Source organism: Alexandromys fortis, unplaced genomic scaffold, assembly GCF_014885135.2.
Source record: "Alexandromys fortis isolate MF-2015 unplaced genomic scaffold, M_Fortis_MF-2015_v1.1 scaffold_199, whole genome shotgun sequence".
In the NCBI taxonomy this organism is placed as follows: Eukaryota; Metazoa; Chordata; class Mammalia; order Rodentia; family Cricetidae; genus Alexandromys; species Alexandromys fortis.
The window spans coordinates 1,811,174-1,831,799 of NW_026068074.1; the positions used below are offsets into that span (position 1 = coordinate 1,811,174).

General features: G+C 47.9%; 2 protein-coding genes across 5 annotated transcripts in view; one reads left to right on the forward strand and one right to left on the reverse strand.

The window, feature by feature from the left end:
* Positions 1 to 540: 540 nt before the first annotated feature.
* LOC126488264 (general transcription factor 3C polypeptide 1-like) lies at positions 541 to 17,712 on the reverse strand. Its single transcript, XM_050121632.1, has 6 exons — positions 17,384 to 17,712; positions 14,457 to 14,666; positions 6,741 to 6,917; positions 6,356 to 6,499; positions 4,245 to 4,341; positions 541 to 831 (listed from the first exon to the last, which is right to left on the reverse strand). The coding sequence occupies exons 1-6, from the start codon at positions 17,602 to 17,604 to the stop codon at positions 541 to 543; spliced, it is 1,140 nt and encodes a 379-aa protein (XP_049977589.1). The 5' UTR covers positions 17,605 to 17,712.
* An 89-nt stretch (positions 17,713 to 17,801) lies between these two features.
* Positions 17,802 to 20,626, forward strand: part of Katnip (katanin interacting protein) — a 168,264-nt gene continuing 165,439 nt past the window's right edge. For 3 of the 4 annotated variants that reach the window (XM_050121615.1, XM_050121616.1, XM_050121619.1), the window contains exon 1: positions 17,827 to 17,896. In XM_050121615.1, coding sequence (XP_049977572.1) covers positions 17,890 to 17,896 — 7 coding nt within the window. In that variant the 5' untranslated portion in view covers positions 17,827 to 17,889. Of the gene's footprint in view, positions 17,897 to 20,626 lie in introns of all 4 variants that reach the window. The other variant, XM_050121617.1, reaches the window with a different exon arrangement.

Genomic DNA, 20,626 nt, shown 5'->3' on the forward strand with positions numbered 1-20,626 from the left:
AGTCTTGTGTGATGCACACATAGCAGCTACGGTATCATAGCTAAAAATCACCATCATTTAGTAACCTTTTGCTGTGACAGTGTAACAGTTTCTCCTGCATTTGTGGCAAAGTACAGCATAGTGACATATAGTATATAATGCTTGATAATCAACTACTATGCTACTGGTTTATACAGCGCTATGATAATTTTAGAATGTATTCTTCCCACCTCAAGAAAATGTTTGTTTCAAGTAAGCAGTATGCCTGTATATCCAGCCAACTTTGTAACACCTTGTGCTGACTATCTCTTGATTACACCAAGAGGCCACACCAAGTGACTGACCCTCGCCATTTATGTGTGAGTACATGTTGTCCTTGAACACGTCCTCATGTTATCTGACATGATTGTGCTTCAAAATAGGGCTGGGTGCTCCCAGCACGCACAACACTCTGGGTTCAGAGGTTTAGCCCCCAGTACCAAAAAAGGAATGAATGAAAGAACGAGGAAGGGCCTGGTGTAGGAGAAAGACTAAAGGAAGATGCCTTTATAGAGGAGTCTGCTAGAATGCAGGGCTGCTATGGTTCAGTGAACATGTCTCAGGTCCTAGACGAAGGTACTGAGCACTAAAGGACTGAATAAGGAGTGAAACCTTCACACTCCGAGGCAGAAGGTCACCAAAGTAGAGAACAGCAGGGAAACCCAGGTAGAAACAGGCTCTGTTCTTACCTTTCTTGGTCTTACAGGGACCACACTCAGGGTGAATCTCCTGCAAGGGAAGGGACACCACCTTGGCTAGCCCAGCATTTAACATGTACTGGTACAGACGCTTGAATGTCCTTTCACACAGCCCCTGCAAAACACAAGCCCATGGGCACTGTTAAGCAAGACACTTGAGAATCCCAGCATCGAGGAAACACCAGTGTTCGGGATGGGAGTTACCAAGGGACAGTAAATGAAGAACAACTGCAGGTACTAACGAGACTGCCAAGCTGCATTCAGGGAACCGAACAAACTCTGGAGCAGCACAGAAACCACCCTGCTGTGGATACAAGAGGGCAAAGAGATGTACATAAGAGACCCTGGACAGGTAGACAGGGAGGGGGTGAGACAAGTGGGGGCAGCGCTAAGAGAAGGATTCCCACCAGACACTTTCCATACTGTATCTTTTAAATCTAAGTGTGCATATGAATTTTTCTTTTCTCTCTCTCTCTTTCTTTTTTCTTTTCTTTTTGGTTTTTTTGAGACAGAGTTTCATTGTAGCTTTAGAACCTTCCTGGAACTAGCTCTTGTAGACCACCAGGCTGGCCTCGAACTCACAGAGATCCACCTGCCTCTGCCTCCCGAGTGCTGGGATTAAAAGCGCACGCCACCATGTGGCATGTGCATGAATTATTAATAAAAAGCCTTCTCCAAGGCAGTGGAGCAAAAAGAAAACAAAATTTTAAAGTTATCTAAGGAGCCAAAGAGATGGTCCAGTGGGCGAAGTACTTGCTAGCAAGACCAAGGACTTGAGTTCCATTCCCAGGACCCACATGGTAACTGGGAGAACCAGCTCCAGCAAGTTGTCATTTGACAGTCTCTCAGGCACCAGCCAGGGAGAGGTAACCAAACACTGCTGGAGTCATCAGAGCACGTGGTCCGGTCCCCAAGGTGCCGTAGGCCTACACTCCCTGGCAGAACCTGACACAGCACAGCTGAAAGTCAGCTGCTGTCTGCTGTCTGTTACATATGTGCCACATTTCTCTAATGGCTCACAACCAGTTTTAAAAAATCCATACTGGGTAAAATGTCCTGCCTCCAGCCAATCTACTCCTGGCCCTTGCTGCCACCTAGCTGTATAAACCCTGGACAAGCAAGGTATGAACTGGTTGAGAAGGTGCTCATGACTCAGGCCTACTCTGAGTCTTAGGGACTGCTTCATTCACTGGAGTAGACAGCAAATGCCTATGGGCCTGGCACACATCTGCAGCCCACTCAAAGGAACCAGCACTTTCACTGTTGGGCTATACAACATATGGTTACCCAAGATATCCAGATGAATCCTGTCTGGCTCCTTCAAACGCGCTGGCTTGTACATGGTGCCTGTCATTAATCTAGCTGAGCCTCCCAATGATGAAGAGCCTTTGGAAATTCATCCATCAAAACGCAAGCCAAGAACATGGTGTTGAGCTCTGGACCATCCAGAATGAGGGAAGATAATGTGGTCCTTCCTTCAGGGGACCTGCACATTCTGCCCAGCAGAAAGATCAGCAGGAGCCCTGCCAAGGGCAGCACCCACCTCAGCTACAGGCCAATTTAGTTGGCTCTCCTTGGACTCTACTGCCAGGGGCAGACTGGACATCTCCAGAGAACACAGAAAGCCTTCGTGTTCAATAAATCTCAGGCTCAGGTTCACAGAATGCCGCCCCTCCCCCTACTGTTCCTTTTTCCGACACTGCCCTTAGCACAGAACACACAGCAGCCCAGCATGAGCCCACGACCTCACCTTCTCACCAGCAGCACATCCAGACTGTCACATCCCAGTCTGCCTGAGTGTTGGCCATTCAAACCAAAAGTCTGAGTTGCATCTTCAAACCTTGTATCAGTTTTCTTACATCCTAACTAGGCTACCGCTCACCACTGTGTCACCTAGCCTGATGGCCAGGATCCAGGCCTCCTTCTCTCAGAGCCTCATGCTCCCCGTTTCCTTCTTCCTGGGCTTCTCCATGCAGCCACTGACACAGAAATTTCCTGAGGTTGGAGCTTCCAGACTCCAGTCTAAGCCAGGCTCTCAAGAACTCCGCCATCTTCCCTCACCTCCAGCCATCACTATGCAATCTCTGCTGGGGAAAGTCTTGCCCCACTGTGAACTGCTCTGTGAAGCAGCCCCAGCTGTCTAGGACCACACCTCCCACTTTGCTTTCACCTACTAGTCCCCCCTCCCCCCCAATTACACGGTCTTATGACAGTACCACCTGCCATCATCACCTACTTCTGCAACTGTGGAGTTTGACCCAGCTCTGCCTAAAAACACTCGCTGAACCACGTGCTCAGAGATAACCATGTTCCGGAGCAGTGAGGCCACAGTGCTGACTGGAGCAAGATTAGCCCACTTCCTGTCCTGAGGGAGGCGTACAGCAGTATCCCAGTCCCTAGTGAATACACAGGATCAGGGAACATCAGAGCAAACACTGGCTTTCTTCAGCCTGTAGCAATTTTCCTCACTTCTATTTAAGTCTCCTGAAAGGTTTTTTTGTTCAACCTTCCCTTGATTTCCCATTTTTTGATCAACTGAGACAGAGAAATTACACTCTGATCCCAAACTACAGGGCATCTGGGATGGCAAAGGCATTGGTTCTCAATATACGGGAGGTAACAGGGAGTAGAGGAACTTGGCGGAGCTGGTAGTTGCAGATGGTTGCCATCGTGAGAACCTACGGGGCAAGGCTTGCCTGAGCTTTCAAACTTAAATTTCTATCTGAAATCTCAAGGTGAACAAACAAGGAAGCCAGGCCACTTTGAGGCCCCTCTGAGGAGACGGGAATGCACTGGATCCATGATGGGAAGAGGCCTTCTCCCGGAAACCATGAAATCCAAGTCTAGCAGAGCACAGGGAGACGCCTGTCTACTGTCCTCATGTATGTGATCAGAGAGCCCACTGAGTCCCCCTTTGGGGACTAATTACTGCACATTCTGATGTGCAGCTTCCAGCCCTGTGGTTTAGCCTCCAGGCAGTCTCTTCTAATGCCTAATACTGGCTCTTGACTAAGTTCCACTCAGAACCATCCCTTGGCCGTCAGGCAGCAATGCCACTGAGTCTCCTCTCACGCTTACCCCTTCACAGCTGCTACTCCTGAGCCTAAGACACAGAAGGTCAGTAATTGCTTTTTTCTTCCTGTTACTTCAGCATAAAACCACTGGGAGTAAAATTACAAGTTTCACGATGAAAGAAAATCTAAATGTCAAAATTTACCATCCCACATGAACTCTGATGGTGGGTCTGAGAGCAAACCCCAGAGGAAATGAAGTCAGTCAAGGGTAAGAATTTCAAAGAAAAGCAACATTTTCTCACTGTGCAAAAGAAAGGAAAAGGCCAGGGTTGGGGATATAGCCCTGGTAAAACGCTTAGCAAGTTTTAATGTTCGAGTCCCAGCACTGCAAAAAATAAAAAAGAAAGGAAAAGGCCATTTGAAGGGCTCTGGGAGGGGCAGCAAGTCTTCAGCGCACCCCCTTTCAAAGCTCCCCAGGTGGTATGCAGCTTGCAGGCCCACCTCAAGGGCTTACCAGTTCCTCCCTCAGCTTGCCCAGAGTTTCAATCTGGTTGCTTCGTGTGCTCAGCATCATGGACAGCTTCTCCATGAGGATGTCATACTTGCTCCTCCTGAAAGAGATACCAGCCAGTCACCTGCTGGTCACTCAAGACCAGCTGACCTTTAGAGACGACAGCTCATGTCCAAAGCTATAGTGACAGTGTACAGACTAGATCCCAGGGCAGAAACATCAGTCCAATGATTCTCTAAACCTCCTTACCTTTGAATAGCACTTTAAAGGTTATGGGGGCCTCTCAAGTTCTGCCTCATGTGCCACTTGAAGAGGAGTGGGGGTTATTTCATGATGAAGGTTTCTCCAAAACCCAGGCCCAAGGCTAGAAGCATCTTTGCATTTATGTTGCACCCCCTTCACTCCATCAAGCCCTCTCCTGTCTCTACTTCTGGCTCCCCTGGTGTGACTGACCCACTGCCCACCTCCCTGTAATATGAAGTTGATGTGTCATGATAAATGTTTCCAAGGTAACAGCATCCAAGGAAGCTGATGCTCATGGAGCCTATGTCTGGGGAAGGGAGGGAGGAGAATAAAGCAGAATCGTTCTGCCAGTTCAGCTAGCCATGGGCAGCTTGGCTTGACTCCTTGTTTGAGGGGAAGAGAAAGCACATGCACGCATCCTCGGTGAGGGAAAGAACAGGACATGGGCACTGCACTTGGCTCTGGCACAAGGGAAGCAATGTCATGACCACTTTACACAAGGGGAAATAACAGGTCAGAGGCACAGGGACTCTGTCCCAACTAAAACGAAGACACTGACTTACCCTGAGCGCTTTCCCTAGCCCCCAGCTGTTACCCTGTGCAACCCTTCTGCTATCATCAGAGGTTGCTGGTAAACCACTTGCTTGAGTGGGCTTTGTTGCTATTTTGTTTTTTGAGACAGTCTCACTCTGTATCCCAAGCTGACCTCAAATTCAGGATCTCCATGCCTCAGCCTCCCAGGTGCTGGGATGACAGCTGTAGGCCTCCATGAGAGGCCAGTCACAAGTTTGACAATATAGTTACTTAACTAATGGATAGTGTGAACCATTAAAATGTAAAAAAAAAAAAATTTTTTTTCCAAAACAGTATTTTTAAAACACAGGCTGAGAGATGGCAGAGTTGGCAGTAATGGAAGATGAATTAGGACTTGTGACATTTTGATGTACAGGTGTGAAGAGCACTCAGAATCACACAATGTCTGACAAGAGTACCAACGGCTTTTACTGGACACCTAGTCAACAGTCTGCATCTGAGTATCCACCTGAGGCAAGTCATAGGCACTGTGACGGGCATTAAAAATTAAAGTCATACTTACCCCGAATGCTTACTCACCAGCCTGTTTGAAGGGGCACCTGGCTAAAGTGAGTAAAGGGCGGAGACTCTGACAATTGGCTAGTGGCCTTTTGGTACTGCCGATCTCCACCATGGAGTTTGGTGACCAAACCTGAGTTTTTGGAGTGTATACAATTCAGGGCTGCTTTTCTAGATCCTGTACCTGCTTGTCTATTACCCACCCTGGCTTCTGTTCCTCCTACAGAGATGGTCGTGGTGGACTAGGCAAATGGCACAATTCTTGCTTCTGCGCCCTTTTCCAGGGTAATTACTCACTCAAAAAGAAAACACTTGTTCACTCCCAGCTTGCTTTCCAGCGGGACTGTATTACGCAGCTAAAATGGCACCTTCCCACATTGTGACCATCTGGATGAACCTCAATGTATCATCACACAATGATTATTAGGATGTATGACTGAAACACATTCAATCTGAGATCAACATAATTCAACAACTTTTCTACTGCATTCAATCAAACTTCAAATATTTTCTTCCGCATGCTTCAACAAAATGTTAATTAATAGTACTATTGTTGGATTGCATTTTCCCCCTTTCTTTCTGTATTCAGAAACCCTCAGTCAGGTTTTCTAAATGAGCAAGACATACTTTCACCAGAAACAAACATAAAATATCTTTCTGGAAAGTTTAGCTTTTGATTTTTTTTTTTTTTTTTTTTTTTTTAATTTTTAAGAACCTTAAAAACACAACACAAGTAGTTACAACATACAACCAAATATTTTGTTTTCTACAAACCACACCTGTCCACATGAAAGCGGTTCAGGAGCAGGAGGATGGAGTGTTGCTGGGCTCCAGTAGGCAATCGGATCACATGTGACTGCATTGTAATCAGCCCATTCTTGTTGAGGATTTTCCTGTGATAATGAAGCTTCCCAGCGTCGACCCTGCAAAAGGAAGTGTGTCATCCAGTTTGTTTTATGGTAGCTTTACCCTCACAATGTAGTTTCTCACATGCACATAAGTACCCACCCTCCCCCCACTATCTAGCCTGATAGCCTAAAAAAAGTCAGAAGAGGCAATGGTCTGGAACCCATGCCTTGGGGAAGACATGACAGCAGGCCCTTGCATTTGGGGTACATACACAGGCCTTGTAATTTAAAGCAGAGGCACTAGCTTGGCTCTTACTTGAAAGCCGTGGTGTGGAGGTCTCTCTGAAGCTCCCCTTGCCACCTGGACCGGCCTAACCGCTCCAAAATGCAGTAGGAGAAATCAGGAAGCTTCAGGTCAGGATCCCCCTCCAGGCCTATCAAGGCCCTGTAGCGCATGTCCTGGGAAGCCACAATGATGAGCTTCTTACCCCACCTGCAAGTTGCAATCACATGTAAGGAAACCAAAGCACAAGAAAGCAGGGCCTTCTGTCATTTCTGCTTCCTCTGAGACATTCACAGTACCCCAGGTTTGCCTCACACCTTCAGAGTCAGAGCTGCTGTGGGCTGGACTGATCGGCTGCCAAGACACATTCACAATCTCACCATCACAGCACCCTGACTGAAGAGTCTGCCTGCTTCCCCCAGAAGCCACCTTCTTGACACAGCCCCAAAGTTACTGCCTAGCTGTGGTTCTTATGGACCTTTAGATAATTCCTGATCTCACTGCTAATAACACAGTTCAGCTATCAACTCCTTAGGCCTTCCAGAAAATGTAACCCCACCCCAACCATGGCCAGATTCCTCAGGGTACTCAGTACTCTTGGCAGCAGCCTCTGTAACACTGTCTCCTTTATTTAGTTCTGTCATTGCAGGCAGTGTGCTCACCTCCTGTGAACACAGCAGCAGGAGCAAACTAGGACAAAGTGGTACCCAAACAGGGCGCTGCTGTGATGGGCCCGACCACGTGGCTTCTATGTCCCAGGCCATTTTGAGGGAGAAAAGTGGAGGATTTGGGCCTTTGGGCAGAAAAGCCACTGAATATTGAGTTTAATGGGCTGTTGTGGAACCTGGAAGACAATGCTAACAGCACTTCAGACACAGAAGCCCGGCCTGTGAAATTCAGAGGGAAGCAAAGACTACTGGAGCCATTCCTGTGATATTCTGGATTAGGAATCCATGGAAGTCAAATGTTTGATTTACTGGGACAACAGATGCTGGCTAACTGAGGCTAAGAAATCAGCTGTGCTTTATAAGTAAAAGCGAAACATCACTCAAGCAAAGGGGAGTTTTCTTCAGAGCAAATACACAGAAGTGGTTCAGAGGGAACCAAGGCTGCATCCCAAGCTGGAAGCTGAACCACAACGTGTAAGTCCCACATTGCACTGGTTTTGAAGGCATGATGGGTGGAGAGCAGTGTGACTCTGCGCTGTGATAAGATCAGAGGTCACTGCTAAAGTTGTAGTCTCAGCTGCACAGCAGAGCCCAGGACTCAGAGGTCACAGTCATAAGTTGTCACTACATGACATGGTGGGAATCTCTGAAAGGAAGGAGACCACTGGTGAAGGGACAGTCTTAACTACAATGGATAACCCTCCATACTGAAGACACCGAGACTGTGGGACAACCACCAAGGACAAAGGTAGGTGTGGAGTGTGGCTGGTCTGGATCTCTAAGTTAGATGTGCTGCAGACAATAGTCCTAGACCTTGGGTCATGAGCAGCAGCCAAGAGCTTTGTATTTTGCTTTGATGCGCTAGTAACTATGCCTTAGTTCTTCCCTTTTGAAATAAGAAAGAATGTAACTATTTTGGATGCTACAGAATCACAGTTAAAGACTTTGAATTTTTTTTTTTTTTTTGATTTTCGAGACAGGGTTTCTCTGTAGCTTTTGGTTCCTGTCCTGGAACTAGCTCTTGTAGACCAGGCTGGCCTCGAACTCAGAGATCTGCCTGCCTCTGCCTCCAGAGTGCTGGGATTAAAGGCGTGCCCCACCACTGCCCGGCAAGACTTTGAATTTTTAAAAGAGAGCTTAGATTGCTAATTACTAAAATTTTTAACTTCCTTTTTATTTATTCTTTGTATCATTCACATCACGTCTCCTGAACACACCCATCTCTCTCTTCCCCATCCCAGAACAAATTAAAATTTAAACGAAAAGAGGAAATAAAAAGGGAGAAAGGGAAATCTTATCATGGAAGCTGCAGTGTGATAGTGAGCCACACAGAAAACCTTAATCCATACATTTTTACATGCAGGCATTCATCGCAAAGGATCACTGGTCTGGTTCAAGGTTCCTAGTCTCTGCTACACCATCAACACTGGGCCCTCACTGGGACTCTTCCGGCACATCCTGTGCTGTAGAGATTCTGAAGCCCTGTCCGTGTTCCAGTGGATCACAGACAGGGTGGGCCAACACATAACCGTGGTTCTGGGCCTGGGTAGTTTGCAGGGTTGGTCAGTCCATCAGCTTTCTCCCATCTTCATCACCAGGGTGAGCTCTCCAGCACGCCCTGTCTAGTTCACCCTTTGCAGCATGAGCAAGGGGCAGGGCCAGCTGGCTGCTTCCACATCCTCTGGTTGGTTCTCCCATATTCACCTTCAGGACCAGCTCTACTGAGGTGCAGGGGCCACTCTGCTGAGTGTGGCAGGTGACGAGGAGCAGGACCAGGTCTCCCGCTCTTATAAACTCAGGGACAGCTCTTCCACCTGCCTCAGGTATTGAATCACTGGAGTTTTTACAGGATGTTAGGGCTTTTGAAAGGAATGATCATGGCTATAGTGATATAGTTACACATTAAGTCGAAAGGGGGTCATCTGGAAAGAGAGACCTCAACCGAGGAATTGCCTTGTTCTTATCATTAGACTAGCCTGTGGGTATGTCTATGGGACATCTTCTTGATTAATGAAGATACCATGGGGCCCAGACTACTCTGAGCAGCCCTGGCCAGGCGGTTCTGGTTATATAAGAAAGCAAATTGATTTGCAAAAGACCTAGGATTGGTTCTCAACAACCATGCAGGGGCTCACAACCATCTGAAACTCAAGTTCCAGGGGATCTGATCTGCCTTCTTCTGACCTCTGTAAGCACCAACCACATATGCAGTGTACACACATACAGGCAAAATAATCAAAAGAAAGCAAACTGAGCAAACCACTGAGAGCAAGCCTTGCAGTATTCTTCCATGGTTTCTGCCTGAGTTCCTGCCTCCAGGTTCTTATCTTGGTTTCCATGAATGATAGACTGTGATTGGACATGCAAGCCAAATAAATCCTTTCTCCATAAATTTCTTCCCAAAGACCATGGTTACAGTGGTATTTTATTTGTGTTTTAATAAATAAAGCTTGCCTGAAGGTTAGTGCAAAGCAGCCACACTAGTCAGTCATAGAGGCCAGGCAACCGTGGTACACCTCTAATCCCAGTACTAGAGAGGAATACAAGTGGGGAGGGCACAGGAACTCGCTCTCTTTCAGCCTTAAGATTTCAAAGAGGTAAGAGCTCTCTAGTGGCTTGGCTGCTTTTGCTTTCCTTTTTTTTTTTTTTTTTTTTTTTTTTTTTCCTTTTTTGGTTTTTGAGATAGCATTTCTCTAAAGCTTTTTTTGGAGCCTGTCCTGGAACTAGCTCTTCGAGGCTTGCCTTGAACTCACAGAGATCAGCCTACCTCTGCCTCCCAAGTGCTGGGATTAAAGGCGTGCCCAACCAATGCCTGGCTGCTTCTGCTTTTCTGATCTTCAGGTTGAACCCCAATATCTGTCTCTGGGTTTTTATTATTCATGCTACATATGGTATTTCTCCCAACAACAGAGAAATTAAGTAGAATACCTGGGACTCTTAATTTTTTTTAAAAAAAGATTTACTTAATTTATGTATATGATATTTTGTCTGCATGTACATTTGCACACCAAAAGAGGGCATCAATCCCATAGGACTATAGTTTTGTTTTTTAAATATTTATTTATTATGTATATAATATTCTGTCTGTGTGTATGTCTGCTGACCAGAAGAGGGCACCATACATCATTACACATGGTTGTGAGCCACCATGTGATTGCTGGGAATTGAACTCTGGACCTTTGAAAGAGCAGGCAATGCTCTTAACCACTGAGCCATCTCTCCAGCCCCAGGACTACAGTTTTAGCTGGTTGTGAGCCACCATATAAGTGCTTTGAATTTGACTCAGGACCTCTGGAAGGGCCTGAGGACTGCTGAGCCATCTCTTCAGTCCCCAACACTCAACTCTTAAAACAATGTGTGCGGAGTAAGGCTGTAAATGAACTACCTTGTAAGCAATACTAATAAAGCCTCAGGGTTGAGATCACCATGTGGTCAATGAAGCAGGGATCTGAGTTTTGACTCTGCTACTGAAAACCATTAGAACTTCCCACTACTGAATGTGTTATAAACAATAATGTCCCAAGGAGATCCGAAGGCTTTCTAAGAGCAAGGCTCTTTAAGACGTCCCAGGTAGAGTACTGTGGGGGCTGGAGAAAACAGCTCAATGGTTAAAAGCTCTTTCTGCTCTCACAGAAGACCTATGTTTTGAGTTCCCAGACCCAACCTGTAACTCCAGAGAGTCTGATGCCCCCTTCTGTCCTCCTCCATGTTTCTTGCTGGGGTCTCTGGATCCATAGTGTGTGATGTTTAGCTTTCAGTTTCAAGTATCAATTTGACAGGGTTAATTAGTCCCCAGTACACTTCTGAAGCACCTGAGTATACCCGCGAGTATTTTTCTAGGGGATTAGCCGAAGGGGGAGACTTCCATGAACAATGTGGGCTGCGCCATCCCCAGGTTAGTGTCCTGAACAAAAGGGAAACAAGAAGAAAGCCAGCTGAGCACCGGCATCCATCTGTTTCATGATCTGTCAAGATGTGCACAGACAGCTTCATGATCCTGCCATGCCTCCCTGAACATGAGGAACTAACGGCACCCTCCTCAACCATGACAAAATAAATCCTTCCTAAGTTGTTTTCCACCAGGTCCTGTCACAGCAGTGAAAAGCACCTGACACACCCTGTATCACCACACTAAGTCTAGACATCACTGCGGCCTTGATAACACTGCAGACTGAGCTGCTCCACTTGCCCTCTGGCCCAGCTCCAGGGAGACCCAGCCTCACTCACAGTTTGGCTCCAAGTGGCTGAGCTGGAGGACTGCCCTCTCCCAGTTTTACAGAAAGCACAGCTACCCATCATGCCTTTCCTCAAGAGCCACTTTGGCTCTTTTCTGTTCTGCTGTTTACTAACAGCTGGTCCTTGAGGTCTCAGCAGCCCAAGTACTCTGCTCAGCCACACAGTTTTCCGTGCTCCTGCAGCTGCCAGATGATTTCACTTCTCCACGTCAATAACAAAAAAAGAGGTTGTCTATACAGTCCATGCTTAAAGACTAAGATGCAAGCCATTTTTTCCCTCAAAACAGGCTCATTAAGACAAACTACAAGAGGCCAGCTAGGTAAAAGACTGGAAACTGAAAAACAGACTTGCTGCTTATTCAATCTTGTTCAATTTCCACCCACATTATCATCAGGCCAAAAGCTGTGTTAAGGACGGACTGTCATACCACCTGGACGTGTCAGATCTCATCTGCATTAAGAACTGCCCAGCGGGCGGTGGTGGCACACACCTTTAATCCCAGAGGCAGGCAGGTCTCTGTAAGTTCAAGGCCAGCCTGGTCTACAAGAGCTAGTTCCAGGACAGGCTCCAAAACTACAAAAGAAATCCTGTCTCGAAAAAGAACTGCCCAGCTGATGGTCACTGTATTCTTGCTACTACACATCTGTGGATTGTGACACCACTTTGGTATCTGATACCAAGATTAAACAAAACAAAACAAAACCTACCTTCAAAGAGCTCATAGGGAAAAGCCAGAAACTGAATGGCCACACCAGAGGCTCACTCTAGAGCTTCTGAAAGGCTTCTGTGCGGTCAGCAGCGAGTGCACATCAAGTCTCAGAACCCTCTGGAGCCAGCAGGGAGGGGGGAGAGAGAAGGGCAGAAGACCCTGCCCAGTGACAGGGCAGGCTTGCTATGGAAGGCCAGGGGTGGCATGGATGGAGTGTGGTACGTGCCAGCAACTAGACAGCTAAGGAAAGTTCACAAGGTCAGCATGGCTGAAAACTCCAACAGGATGGCACAACTTCAAACCCAACAGCCCGCACTGCATTGACAAGTACAAATGTGCCAAGCACACGTAAGACTTGAGAGGGTCAGTGTTGGGCACAGTGAAAAGGCTCTGCCATTGTCAAGCTAACAGTCTCCTGGTAGGGAAGAATGCTGCCAATCAAAACCTAAAGTGACTTTGGCCCAATTCAATGGTTTTGCTAGCTCTAAATGTGACCTTCCCACACATGGTCACATTTTGGAGACCCAAATGCACTCAACTGTTCACTGTGTCACTCTTTCCTCGCTAGACCAGAGTAATCTGGTGGTGCCTGGGCAACAAGACACTTGGTGAGAGGTGCAGCTGAAGCTGGGATGGGGTGCTGGTCCGAGGGCAGCACACCCCTTCCTTTTCAGAAACAAGAGGGCGGGGCAGGTTCCCCGTGAAGCACAGGGAAATCAGCACCTTGAGGGTGGCTAGGTGAGAGCGGGACAAGGTCACAAGGGCCTCTGGGCCCCAGTAAACAGGTAGCAAGTAAGAACGTGACTACTGGTGTGGCAAGTGAGTGGCTGGTACCCAGCTTATCTGAAGGGGACTGTGGCCTATGCTACCTTATAAAAATCAGACTTTCATATGGCTAAACCTTGTGGGCTCCCGGAAATCCATGTTTCTAGACATTAGAGATAAGTAATCTCTAAAATAAATACAACCTCAATCTGGGCAAACAAATCTGTGGATGATGTGGTCAGTTCCAAACCCTGGCCCCGATCAAGGGGAAGACCATCTACCACATTTTCATTCTAGGAAAAACTTCCCATAGGTATAGAAGGTGGAGGAGAGACTGAACCAATGTGGTGAGACTTCCTGATTACTGGAGACAAATTTAGAAAGGTAGGGCAGTAGGACAGGACCGACAACTGAGTGTAGACGTCACAGTGAGAAGGAGCCTAGGCTCGAGAGCACGCCTCTGACCAGGACAGAGACAAGCAAGGGACACACAACTGTGAAGGAAACAACCACAGAGCACGAGGGGCTCCTTACTGAAACACTATCACACGTGAGACGTGGAGCAGCCAATACCTGACAGGGTAGGAGGAGCAGGGGATCCACCAAAAGCTGGTGAAGATTCAGTGGGGAAACAACAGAATGCAGGGAGTCCAGTGGCCAAAGCTTCTAGAACCGTCAGTGGTCCGCCTCAGGGGATAAGGACTTGCTGGTTAGGACCTAAGGAGTGATAGTGTCAGATCTGTAGGGAGCAGAGAGTGAGAGGGAGGGGAAGACCCAGAGAACCCTGGGTCTCTTCCAAGAAGCTTGTTCTAAGACAAACACCATGGGGTCAGGAAAAGAGGTAGTTATCAGGTGGGCGAGCCTGTCAGTGTGCTCAGGAAAAAGCTCCACAATGTGAGCAAAGTGGGAGGGCTGGGCTTATGGGAGGGGAAGGAGAAAGATGTGTCCAGATCACAGCTTTGGACACTGTAACCTTATGGCCTCATATAACAAGGGGAGGGTGGTGTGCAAGATCCCAGAGCTCATAAGGGCAGTTTCTCCTTGACCTGGAAGATAGGAAGGAGGTGGCCCGTGGTCTGGACTGGCCAGCTGTGGAAGAACAGGATAGGGACTGGGAACTCACAAAGGGAAGGTGGGGTGTGCAGTGCAGCGTTAGGACAAGAGCAAAAAGTGCTAGGCGCACTGGCTACCACCAGCTCCAACTGTTCTAGGTCTCTGGACACAAAGGATAGAAGTCAGGACCACTGAACTCAGAAGGCAGGTCTCAGGGGTGGATGAAGGTCGAGGCTAGGGAATTCTGGCAAACACTAAGGAGAGACACCAGATGCTACATCTGATTTCAGAGACTGCTGAGGAATGTAAGCCAATTACCTGCTGAAGGCTTCCACCATTGTACAACGAGGCTGCAGACACTTGGTCCTGATGTTACTGGTAATGTCTTTCCTCTCTTTAAAGTATCGGCAGGAGCCCTGGATGCCATCCTTATTCTCTAAGATCATGTGAATGGGGTAGACATCCTCCAAAGTGACTGGGTCCCTCCTGGACTCCAGAATTCCAGTTTCCAAGTCAATTTCTTCATATCTAGGGAGGAAAACACATACTCCAACTCAGTTTCAGAGATAATGTGCACCTGGCATCTTCTGCCAACTCCCTGCAGAGACCAGTGGGAAGAGAGGAGACACATAGTAGCATCATCTCTCAGTCTTTAAGACAATACTACTGTGCAGCCTGGAGTGGCCTTCAATTTTTGATCCTTCTGCCTCAGCTTCCTGAGGGCTAGGATTACAAGCAGGCACCACCATGCTTGGCCTGCCGTTAATCTTGACAAGCAGGCCTTTTCTTTCCTTCATTTTGAGACAGGGTCTCACGTATCCTAAGCAAGGAAAGACAGGCAAGAATGACCTTGAAGTCCTGGTCCTCCTGCTCCTTCCATCCCAACCTACCTGCTTTATACAGTTCTAAAGCTCAACCTAGCTGAGCTACACCTCTAGTCTGGGTTCTTATCTCTCTACCACAGAGAACAAGATCTTTCTAGGATCCCAACCCACCCAGAATAGGAGACCTGATCCACCTTCTTGGCCAAAGCCTTTGCCTTCCCTCCAGATCTGGTTCCCGGTGTTTAGACTGCCACCAAGGTTTGTCCTCTGACAGCTTTCTCTTTAGCCATCTCTCCGGTTCCCTTATCCATTTGCACGGTCTTGACAGTTGCTCCAATTCCACACAAGCCTGCTCCCCTGCCTCCCATCAGTCCCGGGAGCCCAGCACACCCTCTCATCTGCCTCTTATCAGCAGGCATCTTTCAGTTGCACTTCTGAAGCTGGTGAACTAAGGTAAGGTATTATTTGCCTTTGAAGCCTGGCTAGGATCCTTCTCCAGCACAGCGGAGGTGCCACATATGCACTTTTAAACTTAAAAAGCAAAACAAAACAACACCTTGTCCTTTCTGTGAACTCTGTCCTATTTAACTCTCGATTTTCAAGTCTTCCAGGGAATACTGTGCCCTGTATTCTCCCCCACCCACACTTTAATCCTAGTTGAAGGCACTGCGTCCTCATCCAGCCTCGAAAAGTAGGTGTAGCTTAGGGAGGTGTCCAATCATAGCAGACTCCTAAGGATGATCTCTTAATTACCAAGTGCGCGGAATGACTCACAAAGGTCTAGCCTAGTCCCTCCCTCTGGCTGCTTTACTCGGCCGATTCTGTTTACTAAACAGGACCTCCTCTTAGACTCAAAGGAGACAGTACAGTTAGCGCCTAGCTCAGACTCTCACTGTTCTGTGTCCTCCGCTCAGTGAAGGGGTTAGTGTCCATTCAAGTGTCAGGAGCAGACACTTTTGTCTTTCCACACCCCACGTCACCAGTCACCAAATACCTGGACTGTCTTTCTAACATGTCTGTTTATTTATATTTTACGTGGGTTCTCACCATGCAGCTAGCGTTGGTCTTGAATTCAGATCTCCCTGCCTGAGTCTGCTGGGATTACAGGCGTATGCCACTATACCCGGCTACCTGGTATGTACTGATCCCATGTTCTCTTTATTCCCATCCCCACCATGACAAACCGGTCCCTGAGAGCTTATGACTGGGTCTCTCGGTTTCACCCTGCCTCTCAGTGACTTCTCGTGGTCTCTATGGTGAAAGGACAGCTTCTTCAAGTGGGTTAGGTAATTATAGGGGCTCTCTGTCAAATTCGGTTAAGGGCAGAGTGGATCCTGGACCCAGATTTCCTGGATTCAAGCTTTGTAAACCTTTTTACTAGTTGATAACCCTCACCACTTAACCCCTTGGAGCCTCATTTTCTCTTTAGGATATCTTCAGTCAACCCTCACAATAAGCATATGCAAGCTGCAACTATTCTCCGCTTCCAGGTACATGCGGCCTTCTGTTAGACTATCCTACTTGGTGCTGTCTGCTCAGAGCACTCTTTGCCAAGTGGCCACCTAAATCTAAATTTTAAGTCTTGCTGGCTCCTTATTACCTCTGGGAACCTCCTCTGACCTGCATAATATAGCTTAAGAGTGCCGACTTGTCAGGCACAGTGGCGCAGGCCTACACTCCAAGTACTAGGGTGCACAGGCAAGAGGGTATGATGCCAGACGGGGCTATATAGTCAGCCACTTCTTGGCGTAAGATTGAAGAGGGGTGGGCTGAGGCTAAAGGTGTTCTCAGTGGTAGAACTCTTCGAACATGCAAGGGGGTGGGATTCTATTCCTGGAGAAGGACGCATAAACAGAAGGTAAAAGTGCACTTAGCAATCCCTGAATTCTGTGCACAGCCTTTAACATCTCTGGGGTCAGTTTTCTCCTCTGTAAAATGAAAAAACAAGTGTCTTGCTCACAGGTCACTGTACTGATCTGAGCTCTGTCGCTTCTAGAGATGGGTCTGGGCCCAGAACCCACTTATGTGGCGAGCCCTACACACCTCAGCTATTCGTTCACTGCTATGTATGGTGCTGTGCGGACTTCCAGAGGCCTTAGCTTTCAGAACAAACGCTCCCTAAAGGTCCCTGAAGGATCTCACCTGGGTGCACTCTTTAGCCACTTTCTTGTTCCCGTTCTACCGTCCAACTTAAAGGAGGAACTCTCTGACTCCCGCAACACACTGGGAAACGGTTTGTCTCAGTGGATGCCCCCTCCCCCAGCTCCTCACTCTTGTGCTTGCCAGGGCGCAGGGAGCCCAGGTTAGCCCGCCCCCTCGCTCCTCCCCCATGCCCCACGGTCCCGGGCAGGCGCTCTGCACCGCACCGCTGCACCCAATCCCCTCAGGGCTCTCAGCCCCCACCCCACCATGGTGGCTGACCGGTCTTGGAGCTGCAGATCGGGTCGCTCTCGCGGCTCCTCGTAAAAACTGATGCCCGGGTGCGTGGCTAGGGCCCGCCACAGAAACTCTTGCGTGTACGGTTCCAGCGGCAGCGGGAAGGGAGGCGAGCGGGACTCCAGGCGACTCCACAGCGCGGGCAGACATAGGCCGTCGAGCCCCTCCAGGGCCACCTCGTCCAACAACGACTCGAGTGCGTCCATGGCCGCTTCAGTTAGCAGTACCCTGGGCGCCTGCGCACCTCGCCGCCGAGGTCCGGGCCCAGAGCGCCTGCGCACAGCGACCGGCGGGCTGGGGAAGGAGGACCAGACGCTCAGAGCAGAGGGGAAGTCCCAGCGCTCCGTAATGATGTCACGATACGAGGGGGGGGGCGGGCTCAATGACGGAGCTATTTCTCCATTGGTCCGGAACCTCGTAGTAACCAGGGGAACTGCAAACACTGTCAGGGCTGCTTCCGGTTTGGGCTCCCGGAACCGCCGCCTCTAGGGATGGACGGTTAGTGTCCGTGGGCCCCGCCGGGAGGTCGGGCGGCTATCCCCTCATCCCTCGGAGGCGTCTCGGGGCGAAATGCCAGGCCGCAGGGCCCCCGGCCCAAGATGGTGTTTGGTGGTGCGGGATGGGGACCATGACTGGGGAGTGATCCTGTAGGCAGCCCGCTCAGACCAAGGGAGTGGAGACTGGGAAGAGATTGGTGCTGGGGAGGTTTGAGGTGGATAGCGGGGGTCCCGGGATGGGCAATGGACAAGTGGTAATTGTTTGGAGGTAAGCGTGCCTCCTGGGAGTAAGTTTGTCAGCTACTGGCATCAGGAGTGGAGAGAAACGGTTGGGAATACTTTATGTGCTTTGGTGTTGTTGGCAGCTCATGTTAACTGAGTACTTAATATTCGGAGCTAGGGCCTTTGTAATTACCGACACGGACGCACGTTTCACAGCGTTCTTTTGGGGGTAGTTATTCGTTTTGCAGACAAGGGAACTGAGGCCAGGAGGACAAGCAACGTGCCTGCTCCAAGTCAAGCGGCTAATAAGCAACATGAGGACTGTGTCTGAAGTAGACTTGTTGGAGTTTGAAACTGGAAGAGGTTTTTAGAAGCCTTTTGTTCCGGGGCTTGCCAGTGTACACGGCTACAGGGGCCACTTTGGTGGACTGTGACAGAAAACCTGTTTCCGATCTGTACAGAAGCGGCTGCTCAGATCTAGTCAGATGTCTTCAGGAGCAAGTCTCAAACTATGCCGGCCAGTCAGCTTTAAGGCCAGAGACAGACTGGTTAGAATCAGTATGGGTGCTCACAAGCCACCTGGGAATAGCTATTGTGATATTCAGCTTTCCAGATGGGAACACTGATATCTGGGGAGACTGGAATGGTCTATACTAACATGCTGTTTCACAGTGCATTACTGCCTCTTCTGGGGAATTTGCGTTTCTTTGATAGCCAATGGATGCAGCATGGAAAGACGTTCTACTATTGGATGTATTATATGTGCCTAAAAGATGACTTTGCCCTTTGTACGTGAGGCACTATAAAAAATGTGTTTTAGGGGGCTGGAGAGATAGCTCAGAGTTTAAAAGCACTGGCTATTCTTCCAGAGGACCCAGGTTCAATTCCCAGCACCAACATAGCAGCTCATAACTGTTGCTCCAGTCTCAGCTGATCTGACACCTTTGCACAGATATGCACGCAAGTAAAACACTAGTGCACAGCCAGGAGGTGGTAGCGCACGCCTTTAATCCCAGCACTCGTGAGGCAGAGGCAGGTGGATCTTTGTGAGTTCAAGACCAGCCTGGTCTACAAGAGCTAGTTCCAGGACAGGCTCCAAAACCACAGAGAAACCCTGTCTCGAAAAAGCAAAAACAAACAAACAAACAAAAAAACAAAAAAACACTAGTGCACATGAAACAAAAATAAATATTTTTTTAAAAATGTGTGTATAGCTGGGCAGTGTTGTTACACACCTTTAATCCCAGCACTTGGGTGACACAGACAGGTACATCTCTTAGTATAAGGTCAGCCAGATCTACAAAGCTAGTTCCAACCTGGTGGTAGTGGCGCAGGCCTTTAATTCCAGCACTTGGGAGGCAGAGGCAGGCAGATCTCTGTGAATTCGAGGCCAGCCTGGTATACAAAGTGAGTTTCAGGACAGCTGGAAGTATTTCACAGAGAAACCCTGTCTCGAAAAGCAAAATAAAAAAAGAAAGAAAGAGAAAAAAGTTCCAGCAAAACAAAAAGACCTTGCTTGCATGTATTACATCTGTGATGTTGCCATATAAATACAAAATTTCAAAACATCAGTTCACTTAGAATTTACATCAAACCCTAAGTGGTGGTATGTACCTTTCTCCCAGTACTCAGGAGATCACTGAGTTCCAGGGTGGCCTAGTCCACAAGGTGAGCTCCAGGTCAGCCAAAGCTACATAGTGAGATGCTGTCTCAAAACAAAAAACAGTAGACTTTTACTCCTCAGCTTTGATTTTTTTTTCCCCAAACAGTAAAAGAATTGTATTGCTTTACATTTCCTCTGCCCCTCTCTTTGTCTCTCTTGTTTTGCTTGGTTTTGAGACTTGGGAGGCTGAGTCAAGGTCATGACTTGCTAATTTGACCTATATAGTGAGACTGTCTCAGAGAGCCAAAAGGAGGCAACTAAACTCTTACTTCTGCTTTAGAATCCTAACTTCTACCAATATTTATGCTGTTGAATTGCTAATGAATATGAACAGATCACCACACATGCCCGTAAGTGGATGAGGAAATGAATATCTTTACCTTTTCAGATAACTGTGGACACTTTGGCACTACATCAAAACTTAGCAAGTGACAGTTTCTAAAAGGTCAATTACAATGTGGTTTGTGAACCTGGGATTCATATAGTAAAATTCCATTGGTCTGTCTTGCCCTTTGATCTGTGGGCTATTTTCTCCATATCCAATTTTATAGCTTCAGCTATTGGTCATTTGGAAATAGCTGACTAAGTAACATGCAAATCCTCCAAAATGGTGACATTAGAAATTACCCAGTATCAAAAAAAATCATATTAAAAGCTGAACATGGTGTTTCAGGCTGGAGAGATGGCTCAGCGGTTAAGAACATTGGCTGCTCTTCCAGAAGACTCAGGTTCAATTCCCAGCACATACAAGGCAGCTTATAACTGTAACTCCAGTTCCAGGAGATTTGACCCTCCCACAGATATACATGTAAGCAAAATACCAATCACTGCTCACAAGGTAAAAAT

Excerpts from the sequence above, each read along its gene's own strand:
- LOC126488264 (XM_050121632.1), bottom strand. The coding sequence starts at position 17,604 with ATGGACGCACTCGAGTCGTTGTTGGACGAGGTGGCCCTGGAGGGGCTC. Across the intron at positions 6,918-14,456 it reads ATGGTGGAAGCCTTCAGCAG|GTGGGGTAAGAAGCTCATCA; the intron begins GTAATTGGCTTA and ends TGCAACTTGCAG. Across the intron at positions 832-4,244 it reads GCAAGCTGAGGGAGGAACTG|GGGCTGTGTGAAAGGACATT; the intron begins GTAAGCCCTTGA and ends TGTGTTTTGCAG.